Source organism: Sceloporus undulatus, chromosome 3 (genome assembly GCF_019175285.1).
Source record: "Sceloporus undulatus isolate JIND9_A2432 ecotype Alabama chromosome 3, SceUnd_v1.1, whole genome shotgun sequence".
NCBI classification, from domain to species: Eukaryota; Metazoa; Chordata; class Lepidosauria; order Squamata; family Phrynosomatidae; genus Sceloporus; species Sceloporus undulatus.
The window spans coordinates 86,683,273-86,700,209 of record NC_056524.1 but is presented as its reverse complement, the minus strand read 5'-3'; the positions used below and the strand labels follow the sequence as shown (position 1 = coordinate 86,700,209).

The 16,937-nt window shown below is 40.4% G+C and overlaps 1 protein-coding gene across 1 annotated transcript in view; it reads right to left on the bottom strand.

Annotated features, from left to right (window-relative positions):
* Positions 1 to 9,744, bottom strand: part of RS1 (retinoschisin 1) — a 25,065-nt gene extending 15,321 nt beyond the window's left edge. The window contains exon 1 of the mRNA XM_042456076.1: positions 9,671 to 9,744. Within this exon, the coding sequence (XP_042312010.1) occupies positions 9,671 to 9,722 (52 nt within the window). The 5' untranslated portion in view covers positions 9,723 to 9,744. The remainder of the gene's footprint in view (positions 1 to 9,670) is intronic.
* Positions 9,745 to 16,937: the final 7,193 nt, after the last annotated feature.

The window sequence follows — 16,937 nt, the reverse complement described above, 5'->3', positions numbered from 1 at the left end:
AGGGTGAGGGTTCTGGGGGCTTGTGGAGAGAGAGTTGAATGTTTGCAAGCATTTTGAAGGGGCTGAGTACAATTTTCAGGAGATTTTCTGCCTGAAAATTGTGCAGTTTTTTCCCCCAAATGTGGGGAGTTCAAGGGACTTTGGTGGAGAGGGAGATCAGGAGATGGAAAAATGGGACCACCTTACATAACAGTTTATTGGTTCTGGCTACAGGGAAATGGAGAGCCAGCATGGCAGAGTGGTTTGAGCCTATGACTATTAACTCTGGAGACCAGGATTTGACTATCCACTTGGCCATGGAAACCCAGTGGGTGACCTTGGGCAAATCACATTCTCTCAGCCTCAAGGAAAGGCAAGGGCAACCCCCTCTCTGAAAAAAATCTTGCTAAGAAAACTCTGTGATAGGTTTGCCCTAGGGTAGCCATAAGTTGGAAAACACTCGAAAGCACACACAATAGCAACAACACGGGAAAACAACAACCCTGTTTTAATTCCAAGCAATATTCACCGTGGGCTATGCCGCCTAGGGCTGCTGGGACTTGCAGTTGAACATCATTCAGAGTCTGGCATAATTCCCATCTCTGCCACACTACATTGAAGAACCTGTGGCCAGACTACAAGTCCAAACACCTCTGAACATTGATCCTGCTAGCTGGGGCTGATAGTAGTTGGTACCCAATAACTCTGGAGGATCTCAGGTCCACCACCTATATCTGTTGTTATGCTTTTCATATGTACTGATACATTCATGCTTTTTTTCTTTTCATACCGACTGGAACATTCACAGGAGGGCTTTGGAGATGGATCCCCTGGAGGAAAAAAAATCCTGTGGTGAAATTTGCTTCGGCAGGGATGTTATAACATGAACCTTCTCTCTGATCAAAACTAGTTAATCACGGGTTGGTGGTATAAATTAGCTACACCCAGCAGGAGAGTCAAATACATGTTCCAATCACAAGTCACACTAATTAGCCAAGGAAAGAAGACCTCCGGCAAATTGACACTTTCTCAGTCAATTCGGGATTGGGGGGTGGAGGCTGCTTTTTCCACAAGAAGAGCCAGAAAAAACACACATGAAGAGAGAAAAAGAGCACCTAGCCCTGCCAGGAGAAATGCTAAAAATATCCCAGCGTCTGATAAAAGGGGGTCAGGACCTGAAGAGTGGCTAATATGGTGCTGTAAGGTTACGTGCTTAGCATCGACAGCCTCCGCTGTTTAAAATCTAGAGGACATGCCTCAATTAGATTATAAAATATAGGTCAGATGGAGAGCCTGGGTAATTTATAATTGCCTCCATCACACAGAACAGCCCTACAGGCAAGTGGTCTAGAATGCCCTCTGTCTCTTGACCTCTAGAATTGCCTTGACACCAATTAGGCAGCAAACGGAGATGCACTGAAACTCAAAAACTACAGAAATTTGGTGTTTACAACTGTACTCCATGAATTATTAGCTTACCTGGGGTTTGACACCAGAGTTTGGAAATATTCTTTTTCAGACTACAATTCCCAGAATCTCACATGGCCATGGTGGTAGGGAGATACTGAGATTTATAGGTTTTTGTTGTTTTAAAACTAACAACAATAATTCTTTTCCATTGGAAACCATTGTGGATTCGGTCCCTGTTTAGTCATGTTTAACTAATTTGTTGTTGTTGTTGTTGTTGTTGTGTGCTTTCATGTCATTTCTGAATTATGGCGACTCTAAGGTAAACTTATCATGGGATTAGGATAAGGTGGAAGATGCTTTTTCACCAGGTTTCTTTGGCAAGATTTGTTCAGAGGAGGTTTACTTTTGCCTACATCTGAGGCTGAGAAATCACGCAGTTGGTTTCTATGGCTCAGAGAGGATTCAAATCCAATCTCCAGAGTTGTACTCCAACTCTCAAACCACTATAACATGCTGGCTCTTGGCAACTAATTTAGGTCCCATTAATTTCAATAGGTTTATGTGAAGGGTGAATCGCAGTAGTCTGGATCCAGTCCAATGCCATTAATGTTAAGTAGTGAGGAGGTAAGTTTAAATATACTTACAAATTATATTATTATAGGAAATTAGATCAAAGAAAATTTTCTAAGTGATTTAGCAATACATTTGACAATCTTGTACTAGCCAATCAGTTTTGTGATTGTCTACATTATTTTTATTCAGATATACTTTATGTCATTATAAAATTAAAAATGGACTAGTATTACATTACAGAAACATTAAACAACATTACATTTCCATTTTGAGGTCACAGAAATCTGAGCAACCCCTGACAGAAGGGAACTTATAAGACAAATATTTGCTGCAGAACAGTATGGAGATAATTATGAGAAAGCAGTGATAAGGTACTCAGTTCTCAATAATAAATTGGAGAAGTTGTGCCCTAAATACTTGGCATGAACTGTGCCCGTTGTACATGAAATATATCCTGAGAAAACCAGTTGGTGCAGATGCTTCCTTGCAGATTCAGAAATAAAATCATACCGTGATTGTAACCTGAGGCATGAACATGAACAGCAGGTTTCTTGGTTCAGTTTTGATGATCACACTTCTCAAAAAATGGCTTCTCTTTCTAATGAGAGCTATTTTTAGATGTTCTTTCTAATGGGAGCCATAACCATGCACACACTTTTTTGCCCTTCTGTATACTTGGAAAATTGTGGAGCACAGTTTCTAACCTTTGATAACTGTTAACAAGAAAATTGAGAGGTAATTTCCCAGATTAAGTGTGTGTGTGTGTGTGAAAATAGGTTCAATCCAGATTTACTCATACTCACTGTATATACGTTGAAATGAATGGGACTTAATGAATTTCGCTGGCTATTCAGTGTGTATGATGAGTAAATCCAGATCCCAACCCAGCATTTCCTATTTCTAAACTAGGGCAGTTTTCAGCTAAAAAGCAAGTGAGAAGTTAATTATTTTGCATTACACATTCAAACCTGCAGATAAATTGTGTACATGTCCATATATATGCCATGCTACGTGCAGTACATTAGAGGAGATGCATGGGCAAAAACAGTTATAGACCAATTCCCTCCATTCTTGAAAGATTTGTGACCACAGTCCAGTCTACAGAGCAAAGATGAGAATTGTATGGCCAAAGGCTGCATATGGGAGCAGGGGTCTGGAATAGCAATTGTGATCCCATTGACCTCCCCCCAAATTGGTCCTAATAGTGGATTTTGACTCAAACCCCCCCACCAAACACCTTGCAGTGAAAAAAATTGCAGGGGATTAAATTGTCACAGGTAGCTTCTCACTCTCAAACAGCCAAAAAGACATCAAATAACTCAAGAAGTGTCTGGAAGTGATTTGGAGATGATATCTGATCCTTCAGAGCTCTGGAGGAGTCCAAAATTGGTCAGTGTGGACTTCCAGGCTCTGAAATGTGTCCTGCTTTGCTATAGAGAATAGTAGTACAATTATCACATATCACCAAACCCCATGAACATACCACAGAATGGGTGTAACAACAATGGGCTACTCAGCAGGACGGATAACCCACAGACCTACAGTGGGGTTGTAATAATAATGAAAGTTGTTATCACAACTAAAGTCTTACTTATGCAAACGTATGTCCTGTCAGGCAGGGATGTAGCCGGGGGGGGGGGATCTTGGGGTCTGGACCCTCCCCCCCTTCCATTAGAAAAATGAATGGTGTGTGCTGCTGCGCCGCCGCACCCAAGCCTCATTATAATGGTGGCACTTAGTCTGGACCCCCCCTTCCTAAAATCCTGGCTACGTCCCTGTGTCAGGTTTATGTTATCATTATATTTCTAGGGACTCCATCCAAATATTGTGAAAATTGGCAGCAAGCAGCATCATATGAGCAAAACAAGCTGTACTCATCTGGGCTACCTGCTGCCCCAGGAAATCTCTCTTTCAGATCAGTGCAGAGAAGTTGAGTCTGGTAGCTGGATTCTTAACAGGAGCATCCACAGAGATCAGTCTAAACCTCTTGCAGATTAGCTGGTGGTGCATCTGTCTGTGTACATTACAACAAATAAATACATATCGGATTTCTTGGGAGGAGGGGACACAAGGACACACACACAAAGCTCAACTAGGAAAAGAATGGAGAGTAGATTGTGTGTTTGCAAATACCTATCAAGCCTACCAAAATTATATCATGCAGCACATCTTAGCTACATTTTTGGAGTAAAACTAGCTGTAAGGATTTACATTTTAGAAAGAAAAGGAGAAGAAAATAAGGGAAATGTAGTTACTGCTGCTTGTTAATTAGGTTCCAAACTAGTCTGTACAAAATCAAAAGCAAGCAACGCTACCTACTGTATATTGAAAATTTCTAGTATCCTGCCTAACCAAATCAGATGGAGTGTTCAAGGCTGCCAACAGCTCCAAGTTTATGCACCAACCATGTAAATTTTGTTTTCAAACAGATAACTGTGTTAGTATGTTTCAGCATAAAAAGACATAAAGTGATCTGGTAACACCTTTGAGATGAATTAGGAAGAGGCATTTCTAGCATAAGCAGTTTAATCAGAAAGCTTAAACTAGAAATTTATTTTTTCCTGTTCATCTGAAAGATGCCATCAGAGCATTTATGTCTGTTTATGCAAATTATGGTTTAAGGCCTCAGACTATGATGGGCCTCTAAATATCGCGGGGGGGGGGGAGAGGATATGTTGAACTTCAAGTTTTAGATATTTGTTTTTAACTATTTTTAATTTGATCATCGAAAAGTCATGAGGACCTCAATATGTGATATGCATACCCAACCCTGCTACACCGAGTGCCAAGGATCAGACTGGGATGTACTGAGGCAGCATTTCACTTGGCCAAGCAAGTTCATAGGCAGATGAGATGACAGATCATAATTTCACTCAACTGAGACCTTAATTGAACTAAATTGCACTAATAAACTTTCTTCCTGCATATTTTGGGGAATATTTCATATATTTTGCTTCTTCTTTTATGAACAAAAAATTAACAAAGTATTCAGTCTCTCTGTTGTGTCTGAATTCCTCTACTTCCTCAATTTATTCAGTCCTAGGAAAGTTGAGCCGTGGTATAGAAAGTTGCATTGCATTGCATTTAAATATGAGCATACATTTCTTCTCTCGAGCTTATCTGTTTCCAAATTGTGTTACGGGAATATTTGTATAATCATGCACAGCACTCACAAAAAAAAAAAAAATACTGTGAATGCCTCTTCAGAACCCCCTTTTTTTTTTGGTCACTTAATCTACTCTGGGTTTTGCAATACTCAGAAATTTCAAGGCCCAGCTTTTATCATTCTTTCATTCATATTACCTCATATAGGTAACTAATCATGTTCATAATTCAGCTATTCAGAGAACACATTTTTAATCTCCTTCCTCCACTGCAATTGTGGATTTAAACCCATTACCTTAAGGCAACCCACAATCATATCAGAAACATATTTTTACATTTTGACTCCTCATTTCCAATTTTCTCAAGCCAGTTTCTCTCTTTATTACAGCCACATACTTGAAAGGAACTGGGCACTGCAAAAGGATCTAAGGGTCCTTTGACAGCAGACAGTTATAGCACTATGATTCCACTCTAAGTACAAATCCCAGGATTCCATAGGATGTTGCCATGGCAGCTAAAGTGGGAAGGCTCTTAAGAACCAGTATGTAAAAAAAGATTAGGACTTTTGAGAAAATCATTCCAAATTATTGTTTTGACTTATTTTGCATGAACGGAAGTTCCATTGTGTAAATGTCCATAGGACTGCCACTTTAAGCATCCTACCAACCACAGTACACATTATTAGACAATATTTTACAATATTGCTTTACAACAAGTTAATTTGGTCTTGGCAGTTAATTACATTCACACTGAAGTTTTCTTGCAGGAAGAAAAAGAGCCTCAGTGCAACACATACTACTGGTTAATGTATGGCGTTATAAAACTCCATAAATAAAAGAATTAATCAGAGGAGGAAAGCCAGGAAAAGGTTCCTCTCTGAGCTGCGTGCCGAATTGAAAAGAACTTCTAAGCAGGTTACTCCAAAGAACAAGATAATTGCTCTCAGCTTATGTGAATGACCTGACAGTACCTCTTGGGATGCTAAGTTAAACTGATTATCTTTATATAAAGGAATGGATGGGATTTAAAAAATATATATTGAATCACTGTAATAAAGGACTAGCATGCTAAGGGAGAAATGTGAGGCATAAGATACTTTAGAAATGAATAATAGAAAAAGAAATATAGGGGCAGAAATTATAGTATTTCTGAGCACAGTATAATCATTTCTGCATTCTTCAAACATGTTAATAACCAAACAGAGCAATACTAGAGTCACAGTAATATAGAGAAAGAATCAGAATGAACACAGGAATATCCACATCCAAATTCTTTGACAGACCATGACATTTGTTCACAGAGAAAGTGGTTCCCTAATAAAGGAAGCAAAGCAAAGAATGTTAAGATGTCAGTTAATTAAGGAACATAATAGTCAAAGTAATGAATGACTGAGATGAGACATCCCCCCCCCCGCAAAATATTACATTTCATCTACACTAAATGATATTGCAGTGTATGCTTAAGAATTATGAATTCTGAGTAAATCAGAGACAGACATTCCAACCATACAAAGATTAACACTGTGACCTCCAGAACACATGCGCCAGGTTGGTTTATCTATACCCCAGAGAAGAATTGTAAAAGCTATACAAAGCACCAGACTTGTTATAAATCAGGGGTAGGCAACCTGCGGCCCGCGGGCCAGATGCGGCCCGGCAAGGCCTTGGGACCGGCCTCAGCCTGGTCCTGCCGCCGATTGCCACCGGGGCCTTTGGGGGGCGATTGTCTATAAAAGCCTCAGAAACATGCATTTATCTTAACATTTTTTAATAAATCAGCAATTTTTTTCGCATGTCCTCCATTTTTTATTTAAAAAGTGCCCTCCATTTGAAAATTTTGTCCTACATTTGTCCCAGTTCATTTATTTATTTAAATTTTTAAAAATTATTTAATTATTTATTTTTTGGCTTCGGCCCCCCAGTTGTCTGAGGGACAGCTACCCGGCCCCCGGCTCAAAAGGGTTGCCTACCCCTGTTATAAATTCTAGAATAAAATAGACTTACCCAGACCTTTATTTTAATAACTGAATATGTCAAACCTAGATCTGAGTAAGAGAATGTTTTAATTCAGAGATTTGGAGAAGATAAATCTAAATCTACCAGTAGATCTTTGAATGACTTGTGAAACACCAAAGATTTCTGAATTGTTTAAATGTTAGCAGTTTTTTTTTTTAACATTTAACATTATAAGCCGCAGAATGGTGACATGAAGTAGGGCCTTCTCTGTGGCTGCTCCCAGGTTCTTGTACTCCCATCATAGGGAAGCTAGAATGGCTTCCTCCTTACAAGCTGTCTCGTGGCAAGAAAATATTATTATTATTATTGTTGTTGTTGTTGTTGTTGTTGTTGTAGGTTTTTGAGGTTTTGAAAGAATGGGCTGTACTGCTTTTAATGTTTTAACTGTACTGTACCATTAAACTACTTTTAAAACCATTTAAAACTATGTTTTAATTTTTAAAATGTTGTTCATAGTTTAATTCCATTTTAATGTTGAACTTTTATATATTTTAATTGTATTTTAATTGTAAGCTACCTTCATGGGGTGCAGCGCCGTCTAAATTTACAGTGCTTTATAAATAAACATTAATAACAACAACAATTATTCCCTCCCTCCTCCCTGAATTACTCTCCTTAAATGAAGACAGCTTAGAATAATTCTTAATGGATTCCTGAAAGAACAGGCAAGTCAAGATTTTGTTGGACAGATGAATGAAGTTACTGTAGGCAGCAGTGACAAATGCGGTAGCACTGGGAAGCGTCAAATGGCCATGAGTGCAGGGTAGCCAGACACCCCCTATTCCAGGACATGTCTTACATTTTAATCTTTTGTCCAGGAGGAATTTCAAAAAGTCCTCCACTTTCAGCATGTCTAAAAAGCATGAATTTATATTTCTGTTAGTGTTTTTAGCTTTTATTTGGTAATGTCATACATTTTTCTTGAATGTTCTACATTTTGCAGTGCCTTCTCCTTTTTTACAGTTATGACAGATGCAGCAGTGACAGGGCAAGGTGTGTTTGTGTGGAAGAAGCAAAGAAAGCCATTCATGTCAGGAGAGAAAGCTGCCCTGTTGTCTTCAAAGGTTTCTCTTTCTTCCCCAGCCACTATGGTGCACCATTGTGAAAAACACACTACATCAATGTAACAGTGTTTCTATTTTATAAAGCACCGACATGGTTCCGCTGCTATTAGTCAGCATTTAATTCCATGAAGCTTCATTTATCTCTGCTAAATTTAAAAACCCCAAAACCTATTGAATGGTTGAGAATAATTTTTTTTAAGTCCATAGACAGACAAAAATATAGCAAGCTCTGGTTGGTGATTCCTGAGGCTCTAGTAAAAAGCAAAGTACTGTAAATCTGGCTCCCCTGGTTTTATTATTCTGTCCTCTATAGTGATTACGTGATTGGCTTTACAGAAATCTTTTCTGATTTTCAAAGTGGTCCCAGAAGGGCCCGGGGAAACTAGAAAATAATGTGAAGGAGATGTGCATGTGCTATCAGAAATCCCAACTGGTCTTTGGCTAATGATAAATTGGGTGATCATTCATACAGCCCTGCAAATCCTCTTAATAGTATCTCTGTTTTTAAAGATGTTGACTGGGGTCCAAAGAACTGTCCAACTAGTTCCACAAACTTTCTTGCTTTCCATGGCACAATGCTTTCGAAATTCAGAGAAGTTCAAAAACAGCTTGTGTTATGGCATGGAAACCTAACCGTAGTATAGTAGAGACAGCTGTGTGGACTATAGACCTTTCAAATCCCATCCTGGAAACACATGATTTGCCTTTACATGCAATTATTTTTAAAAAGATAAGCAACTGTGATGAGTCCAATGAGTTCTGATATTGGAACCTACCAGGGACTACACCAGGTGCCAAAAATCCCCCCCCCCCCATTTGAAGGGATTGGGAGCTCACTTTTGGTTTTGAAAAATGACCATTTTTTTAATCAGTTCAGGAGTAGGCTACAACTACTTTTAAAAAATGAAGTGTTGCTTCTAGTGAGGAATAATAATAATAACAACAATTGTTATTGTTGTTATTTAGCCTGTAAATGAGAGTTCCGGGAAATTTGAATGGATGAGGTCACAAAAATAACTTTGGAGATTATCACATGGGGAAAATCAGGGGATTAAAAAGACATTTTACTGGGAAACTCACGCAATTGCAGTGAAGAGCTAAAAGGACTTATCCTGGGAAGAACCAGGAATGCTCCAGCAACAAATCATTCACAGAATTTCCCGACAACTGGTTTGTTGCCGGAGCATTCCTGGGTTCTTCCCAGGTTAAGACCTCTCAGACCATGATGTGTGATTGCATGACTTTCCTGGGAAAATGCCTTTTTAATCCCCTGATTTCCCCCTGTGTGATAGTCTCCATAGAGAGTCAAACAAAGCTCTAGGGTAACATATTGCCCAGCCCTGCAGTAGAAGGTTAACATCTCTTGCAAGGGCAAACAACCTTTTCTCTGGCCCAGCAGCACCTGGATGGACGTCTACAAATGTCTGTTCCTCATTTGGAGAATGCAAATAAAATTCATCTGGACACATGATGGAGCAGAGAAGATAAATAATTCAAATGTCCAAAGACACGAGCAGTGCTTACCTTTAAACCAGAAAAGAAGGCACAGAATCACACTTCTTAGCTTGAAATGCATCTTTGTTTTCTTTCCCCTTTCAACAATGGCTTACACTTAGTGTGTGGCACTGCTTTCTGGAAAGCGCTAAGATTAACTTAAGCATAGTCTCCTTAAGCACCTTACTCTCGTTTAGCTTAGGGGGTTTACGCAAGACAGCCGCTAATTTACTATAGTAAGCTAAACTATGTTTTGAAGGAAATACCATGGGTATTTAAACATTTTTAAATGATTCTGGCATAACGAAACATTATATACCTTTGTATACGTAGGTCTACAGCTTTTACCTTTCTTGCACCTTCCTTTAGAAACACTCTGCTGAAGATATATACAAGAACTGAAATTTTAATGCACTGAGCTGAGAAGTCTAAAGCTTGATAATAAACTGAAACCTGAATGCTGATCAAAGACCTAACATCAGAATGTGATTCCAGAATGTGATTTTGTGACCCATTGCATAATTCTTTGTTCCAAAGGCACAAAGACCTGGCTTTAATTCTGTATGGTTCCTCGTTTTGAAATCATTGGTTAGCCTTAGATATATATTTGTTTAAAAAAAACAACAGATTATATCTTCTTGTCACAAATAATTCCAGATGGGAAAAATAGCCTTTATCAATGGCACATACTTTCCTCTTTTTTCTTTCTTTTCTCTCCTTAGATTTGTATAATTATGATGCAGTTCATAACTGTATCGTGTACATTCAGTCATTTCACAAATTCAGGCAGCTTATTTGGTTGAGAGCCTGTGTGGTGTAGTGGTTTGAACATTGGACTATGACTGTGGAGATGAGGGTTCGAATCCACACTCAGCATGGAAACTCACTGGGTGACTTTGGGCAAGTCACACTCTTTCAGCCTCCGAGACAGGCAAAATCAACCCATCTCTGAAGAAACCTTGCTGAGAAAATCCCCTAATAAGTTTGCATTAGGGCTGCCATTAATCAAAAATGACTTGAAGACACACGACAACAAAGGAGCTGGGCATGTACAGCCTTTTGAAGAGAAGATTGAGGAATGACATGATTTTACTCATTAAATATCTCCAGGGATGTTGCAAAAAGGACAGGGCAGGCCTATCCTTTGCTGCCCCTGAGGGTAGGACCAGGTCTAATGGTTTGAAGGTACGAGAGGTTAGATTTCTATTGAATGTTAGAAGGAGCATCTTGACAGAAACAGCAGTTAAGCAACAAAATCAACTGCCTAGAAAGATAGTGGGGTCTCCTTCCCCAGAACTCTTCAAAAAGAGGCTGCACAGCTACCTGCTGGGGCTGTTTTAGATGAAGACACTACACTGAGCAGGCCCTTCCAACTCTATGATTCTATGAAATATCTTGGAGGTCAGATATATATATATATATATAGTGCATTTATCTTCGTATCCCATTCACAAAAAAGAATATAAAGACTCCTGGTGAACCAGGCTAATAACCCATATAGTGCAACCAACCAATTGCTGATGTAAAGCTCAGAACTAGGGTACAATAACATATGCAGCTCTTCAGTAAATGACACTAAGAGCCATATTGCCATCTTGACTAATAGCCATTGCATTCCACCAATCGTCATTTAAAGATGGTGATCAAGTCACTATATTTTGCAATAAATTCCATGGCTTGGCTGTGTGCTATGCGAGTAAGTATTTCCTCTTATCTGGAAATCCTTAATATCCTGCCACACATCTTCATGGAATGACCCCAGTAGCCAACCACATGAAACAGTAGCCAATCAAATGGGAAAGCCAAAGCTCCTGTGCATGGTTACTCCGAAATTAATCTCTGTCCTATGCAAACTAGAAAAACCTCCATCATATATTTATTGCGTCTCTAACAGAGGGGCGAATATACAGCTCTCCAGACATTGCAGACTGACAAGATCTGTTGGGAGTTGCAGTTCAGCCATGGCTAGATAAAGGTGAATTGGGAGCAATTACAGACACAGGGCCTTCTTTCTGCACATGTGTGAGCTATTCTTGGAATGGTGATGTAGCATTTCAGTGAAAATGAATGAAGAATAAATAAATGAAGTACAATATACAATAGGCAGCAGCACAAAAATCTTCATGTGTAAATTCATTTGCAGCTTCAGTGAGACAAACATCCTGCTCCCACAAATTTTTAGACAGTTGCCCAGGCAACAAAGAGCTGGCACATGAGATGTTAAGTCCACCTCATGCTTGCTTTTGTGTGTGTGTGTGTGTGTGTGTGTGTGTGTGTGTGTGTGTGTGATTTCTTGGTAATAGTTAAGGTTGGAATTCCCTTCCTTTCTCCACAACCAAAGCCACCCCAGATATTTCACTGAAAAGCTGCAGACCCCCTCTCACCCAAGTTATTCCATGGCTGGTGGAGGGGGAGAGCATCAGAGAAGTGACTAGCTATGTCCTTGTACCCAGATGTGAAATGATTACATCCACCACTGAGACCTTTGGCAGATCCCAGTGGACTCCAGCAGGTGATGCAATCATTCTCCATTTGGCTACTGGACACAGCCAGAGACCTCAAACAATGGCCAACAGCTCAACAGTAAGTCCAGGGCTGCTGAATGGCCAGCTGTAGTGTAGTTCCACAGGCAGATGTTCCATGCTAAACTGCGCCATACAGGATTCCTGCCATGGTACTGATAACAGCAGCATCAGGAGATTTAGGAAGTGATGGGGGAAGCTGAAGCAAGCCATACCGTTTTCTTTCAGCAGTGGGCCCCAGCCATTGAGGGGCCCTGAGTTGTTTGTTGTTAACTGCCCGCTAGTCAGCCTCAATGCATGGCAACCCTGTGTATGAGATCTCTCCAAGACTGGAATCAAACCCTGGTCTGCAAACTTATAGTGCAATACTCGAACCACTACCCTTCACCTTTCCTAGCATTATTGTCTTTCCCAATGAGCCATGCCGTCTCTTGATGTGGCCAAAGTATGAAGGCCAGTAGCCGCCAAGCCCTCTGGGCAATATTTTATATTTATAGGACTCCAACCTTACCAAAGCTGGGTGCTTATTGGGAATGACTCCAGAGGGGAAGCACTCTGCACATGCTCAGAGGCACAACTGATCTCCAGTGTCACATGTATTTCAGGGGGTGGGGAAGGAAGTGCTCCCTGTCCTCGAATAGGCCAAATAATAATAATAATAATAATAATAATAATAATAATAATAATAATAATAATAATGTGCTTCTCTATCATCTCTGCCAAAAAAAATGCCATCAGGAGGATGGAGGTGGAAGACTAGAGTCACATCTGTCCCTGGTGGATTGGAAGGCATTGCCTGGAATGATCATTTAAAAATAAAGTAAAATAAATTATCTTATTAACAAAGATCTGTGTGGTCTGTAGAACTAGTGACTCCCCCCCATCCTCCTTCCAGGAATAGAGGTGTATTCAATGAAAGAGTGAATACCCAGCAGGGCACAAAGGCATGATAGGAAAGCAGCTTCATTTAGGCAGTGAAGGGTTCCTTTCCTGATGATGATGATGATGATGATGATGATGATGATGTAATGATGCTAGTGATTGAGTGATTGTGATGGTAATAATGGCGACTATGATGATGACGATGATGATGGAGATGGTGATTTCCTTGGCAGCCCCAGGAAGGAAAAAAAGGAGGTCCGCTCAGGGGTCTCCCGGCTGCCATGTCCTCCCATTCAGAGGGCCCCTTGGAGGAGAATGCTTGGATTTGGGCCCAGGGGAGCTTCGCTTGAGCTTTGGGGATGGAAATAAAGAAAGAAGGCAATACAGGTGATCCTCCACAAACCACAGATTCCTTATCCAAGGATTCAACCATCCAGGGCTTGAAAATATGCCAAAATGATATAAATTCCAAAAAGCAAACCTTAATTTTGCTGTTTGATAGAGGGGCAGGGTGACAAGGTGTCCTCCTTTCCCAGGACACATCGTCCATTTCAGCTTTCTGTCCAGGAGGAACGTCAGAATGTCCTCCATTTTGAGCATGACTAAGAAGCAGGATTTTATGATAAGAATGTTTTGAATTTTGATTTGGTCATGTCCCCCATTTTTCTCAACTGCCCTACATTTTGCAGTGCTTTTGTCCTTCTTTGCAGTCATGGCATCTGCTCATCCTGTATAAGGGCCACCATTTCACTTTGCCATTGCACAGAATGGGACTTGAGCATCCTTGGATTCTGGCACCCAGGAGGGATCCTGGAGCAAAACTCCAGCAATACCAAGGACCCAAAGGACAATGTTTGGGTTGGTTGGGTGACAGCGGATAGCATCCTAAGTATTATACAAGACATGTCACTCCCTCACATACATGGGTCTCACAAATAGGGGATATACATGTGTGCGATTGTATGTATATGTATATCTTGCATCTATGTAGCAACCTATCTGTATCACTATATTGGCCAGTATTCAACTCTAAAGCTGTAAATGTATCAATTCCTCCAGAAAACATATACAGAGGGGCCATGTGGGCCATATAGCAAAGTACAATAACATCCAGAATCCACAAAACCATGATACCTCCATTGGGCCTATAAAAGTATCATGGTTTTGTGGATTTGGGATGTTATTGCACTCTGCTATGTTATTGTACAGTGGACTTTCCATATTCACTGGTGTTAGCGGTGCAGGATCCCCATAGAAGTGGAAAAACCACAATTTTTTTTTAAAATCACTATTTTCTTTTACCTGAGAGAACAACTTTCTAGAAATCTCTAGGTTCTCCAGGGCTATTCTATGGTCAACATCTGCCAAAGGTTGACCATAGAACTGCGCAGGGGGAACTACAAATGTCTAGAGAAGTGACCTCTCTAGGGATCTCTAGGTCCTTCAGTATGGCTTTTGATAGAAGTTGACCACAGAGTCACACTGGAGGCCCTAGAAATTTCTAGGGAGAACATATCAGTCAAAATCGTGAATAATCAAATCCACAAAAGACAAAGCCGCAAATGTGGAGGGCCGACTGTACTTGCTTTGGATGTTATTGTACAGTACTTTGCTTTTGGGCCAATAAAGGTATCACAGTTTTATGCATTTTGGATGTTATTGTACTTTATTAATACAGGATTATTTTAGATTACTTCGGTTGATATGCCAACTGCGTCCTTACCTGGACAAAAAGGACCTGGAAGCAGTGGTACTTGCACTGGTAATCTCTCGTCTGTAATGCACTCTACATGGGACTACCTTTGTATCAAGTTCGGAAACTGCAATTGGTTCAAAATGCGGCTGCCAGGTTGGTCACCAGTTCATCTAGGTTTGACCATATAACACCTATTTTAAAATCTCTTTACTGGCTCCCAATCAGCTTCCGGGAGCAGTACAAGGTGTTGGTTATTACCTTTAAAGCCCTACATGGCTTGGGCCTGGGTTACCTGCGGGAACGCCTCTCCCTACACAATCTGCCCCACACTCTTAGAATAACAGGGAAGAACATATTAGAGCATGTTCCAACTAGGCTCATATCGACCTCTCAAAGAGCTTTCACAGCGGCCGCTCCAAAACTATGGAATGACCTCCCGGAAGAGATCCATCTTATTACCTCCTTGGACTCTTTTAAGAGGGCACTTAAGACAGATCTCTTCTGGCGAGCTTATCCACCCGACCTGTTGTAATAACATCATCATACCACTGAACAAATTGATGCATTACCACTTGATGGACTTAGTTTTATACTAATTGTATTATTCTATTGATGTATTTTAAATGTATTTTACTCTGATGTATTTGTTTTAACTGACTGTAATCCCGCCTCGATCCACTTGGGAGAGGCGGGAAAATATAAATAAACCATTATTATTATTATTAGTCACTATTCCACCTGGACAGCTGTTCACAGTATTATCCCAGGCAATGCCTTCCAGCCCACCAGGCACAGACATGACTCTAGCCTTCTGCCTCCATCCTCCTCTTCTGATGGCATTCCTTTGCCAGAGATGATAGAAAAGCAAATTATTATTTATTTTTATAATTATTTGGCCTATTTGAGGTCAAAAGAGATTTTGTCCCTTTAAGCAGGAGCCACTGACTCCAGGACCGGGACCCCTTCCATCCGCACCCTCTGAAATACATGCAACACTAGTGGTCAGTTGTGCCTCTGAGCATGTGCAGAGTGCCCCCCCCAGCCATTCCCAATAAGCACCCAGCTTTGGTAAGGTTGGAGTCTTATAAATATAAAATATTGCCCAGAGGGATTGACAGCATCACCTGCCTGCCAGGCGTCTTCTTGTGCCTCATTTATTTACCAGTTTGTTTTTTATTTACAGGGTTTGAAGCTCCCTTCCAGATCTCACTGCCCTAAAAGACAGCTTATGATTATGAGTTCACAAAATGCACCAAAAATGCACCATTAAGAGTGCATCTGCTGTAGCTCCATTATATGGAATCCTGGGATTTGTAGTTTTATATGTTTTGTTTGTAGCTTTCCCTGCCAAAGCACGCTGGTGCTTCAGAAAACTACAGAGCCCAGGATTCTGTAGGATGGAGCCATGACAGTTAAAGTGGTGTCAAACTGCATTGTTTCTACAGTGCAGATGCACCCTAGGCGTTCACAAAATACACCAAAACGAACTACTAGAAGATCACAAGATACCTCAAAATGCACAAATGAATTACAAAATACCCCAAAATGCACCACTAGGAGATTACAAAAACAAATACATAAATGCACCACTAGGATGTCATAAAAAACATTAAAATACATTATTAGTAGTTACAAAATACACCAAAAATGCACCACTAGATCACAAAATGCACAGAAATGCACGACTACGAGATCACAAAACCAGGACTGAATCTATTTTAGCAGTAGCTGCTGCTGCTGCACGTAATTTATCCTTATTTATTTACTTTAACCAGTTAGATCATTTGGCTGAAAACAGTTAAGGGGAGGAAAAATAAAAATAAAAGCCACCAATATGTGTGGATTTCCAGAAGATTGGTGCAACCAAAGCCATGCAGCCTCTTAGGGCAACCTAAAAGCCAGCCATTCCCTGCCAAAACTGTGCTCCATGTCAGCCATTTCAAAACTCCCCCAGTTTTGTGGAGGGGGTCTTTTAACACGTGTCTCCTGTAACGTGATTAAACAGGGAATGAGAGGGGAAGGCAGGCATTTTCTTTCCCTGGGTGGGTTCCTCCAAACTGCGGCACTTAAAGCGCTCTCAAACCGTATTATCTCTGCAGTCTGGGTGCAGTCTTGCAGGGTGCCTTTGTAGAGTGGGGAATGGAATGCAATGCAATTAGAAAATCCCCAGGGATTAAAAAGGCACACAGGTCATGCA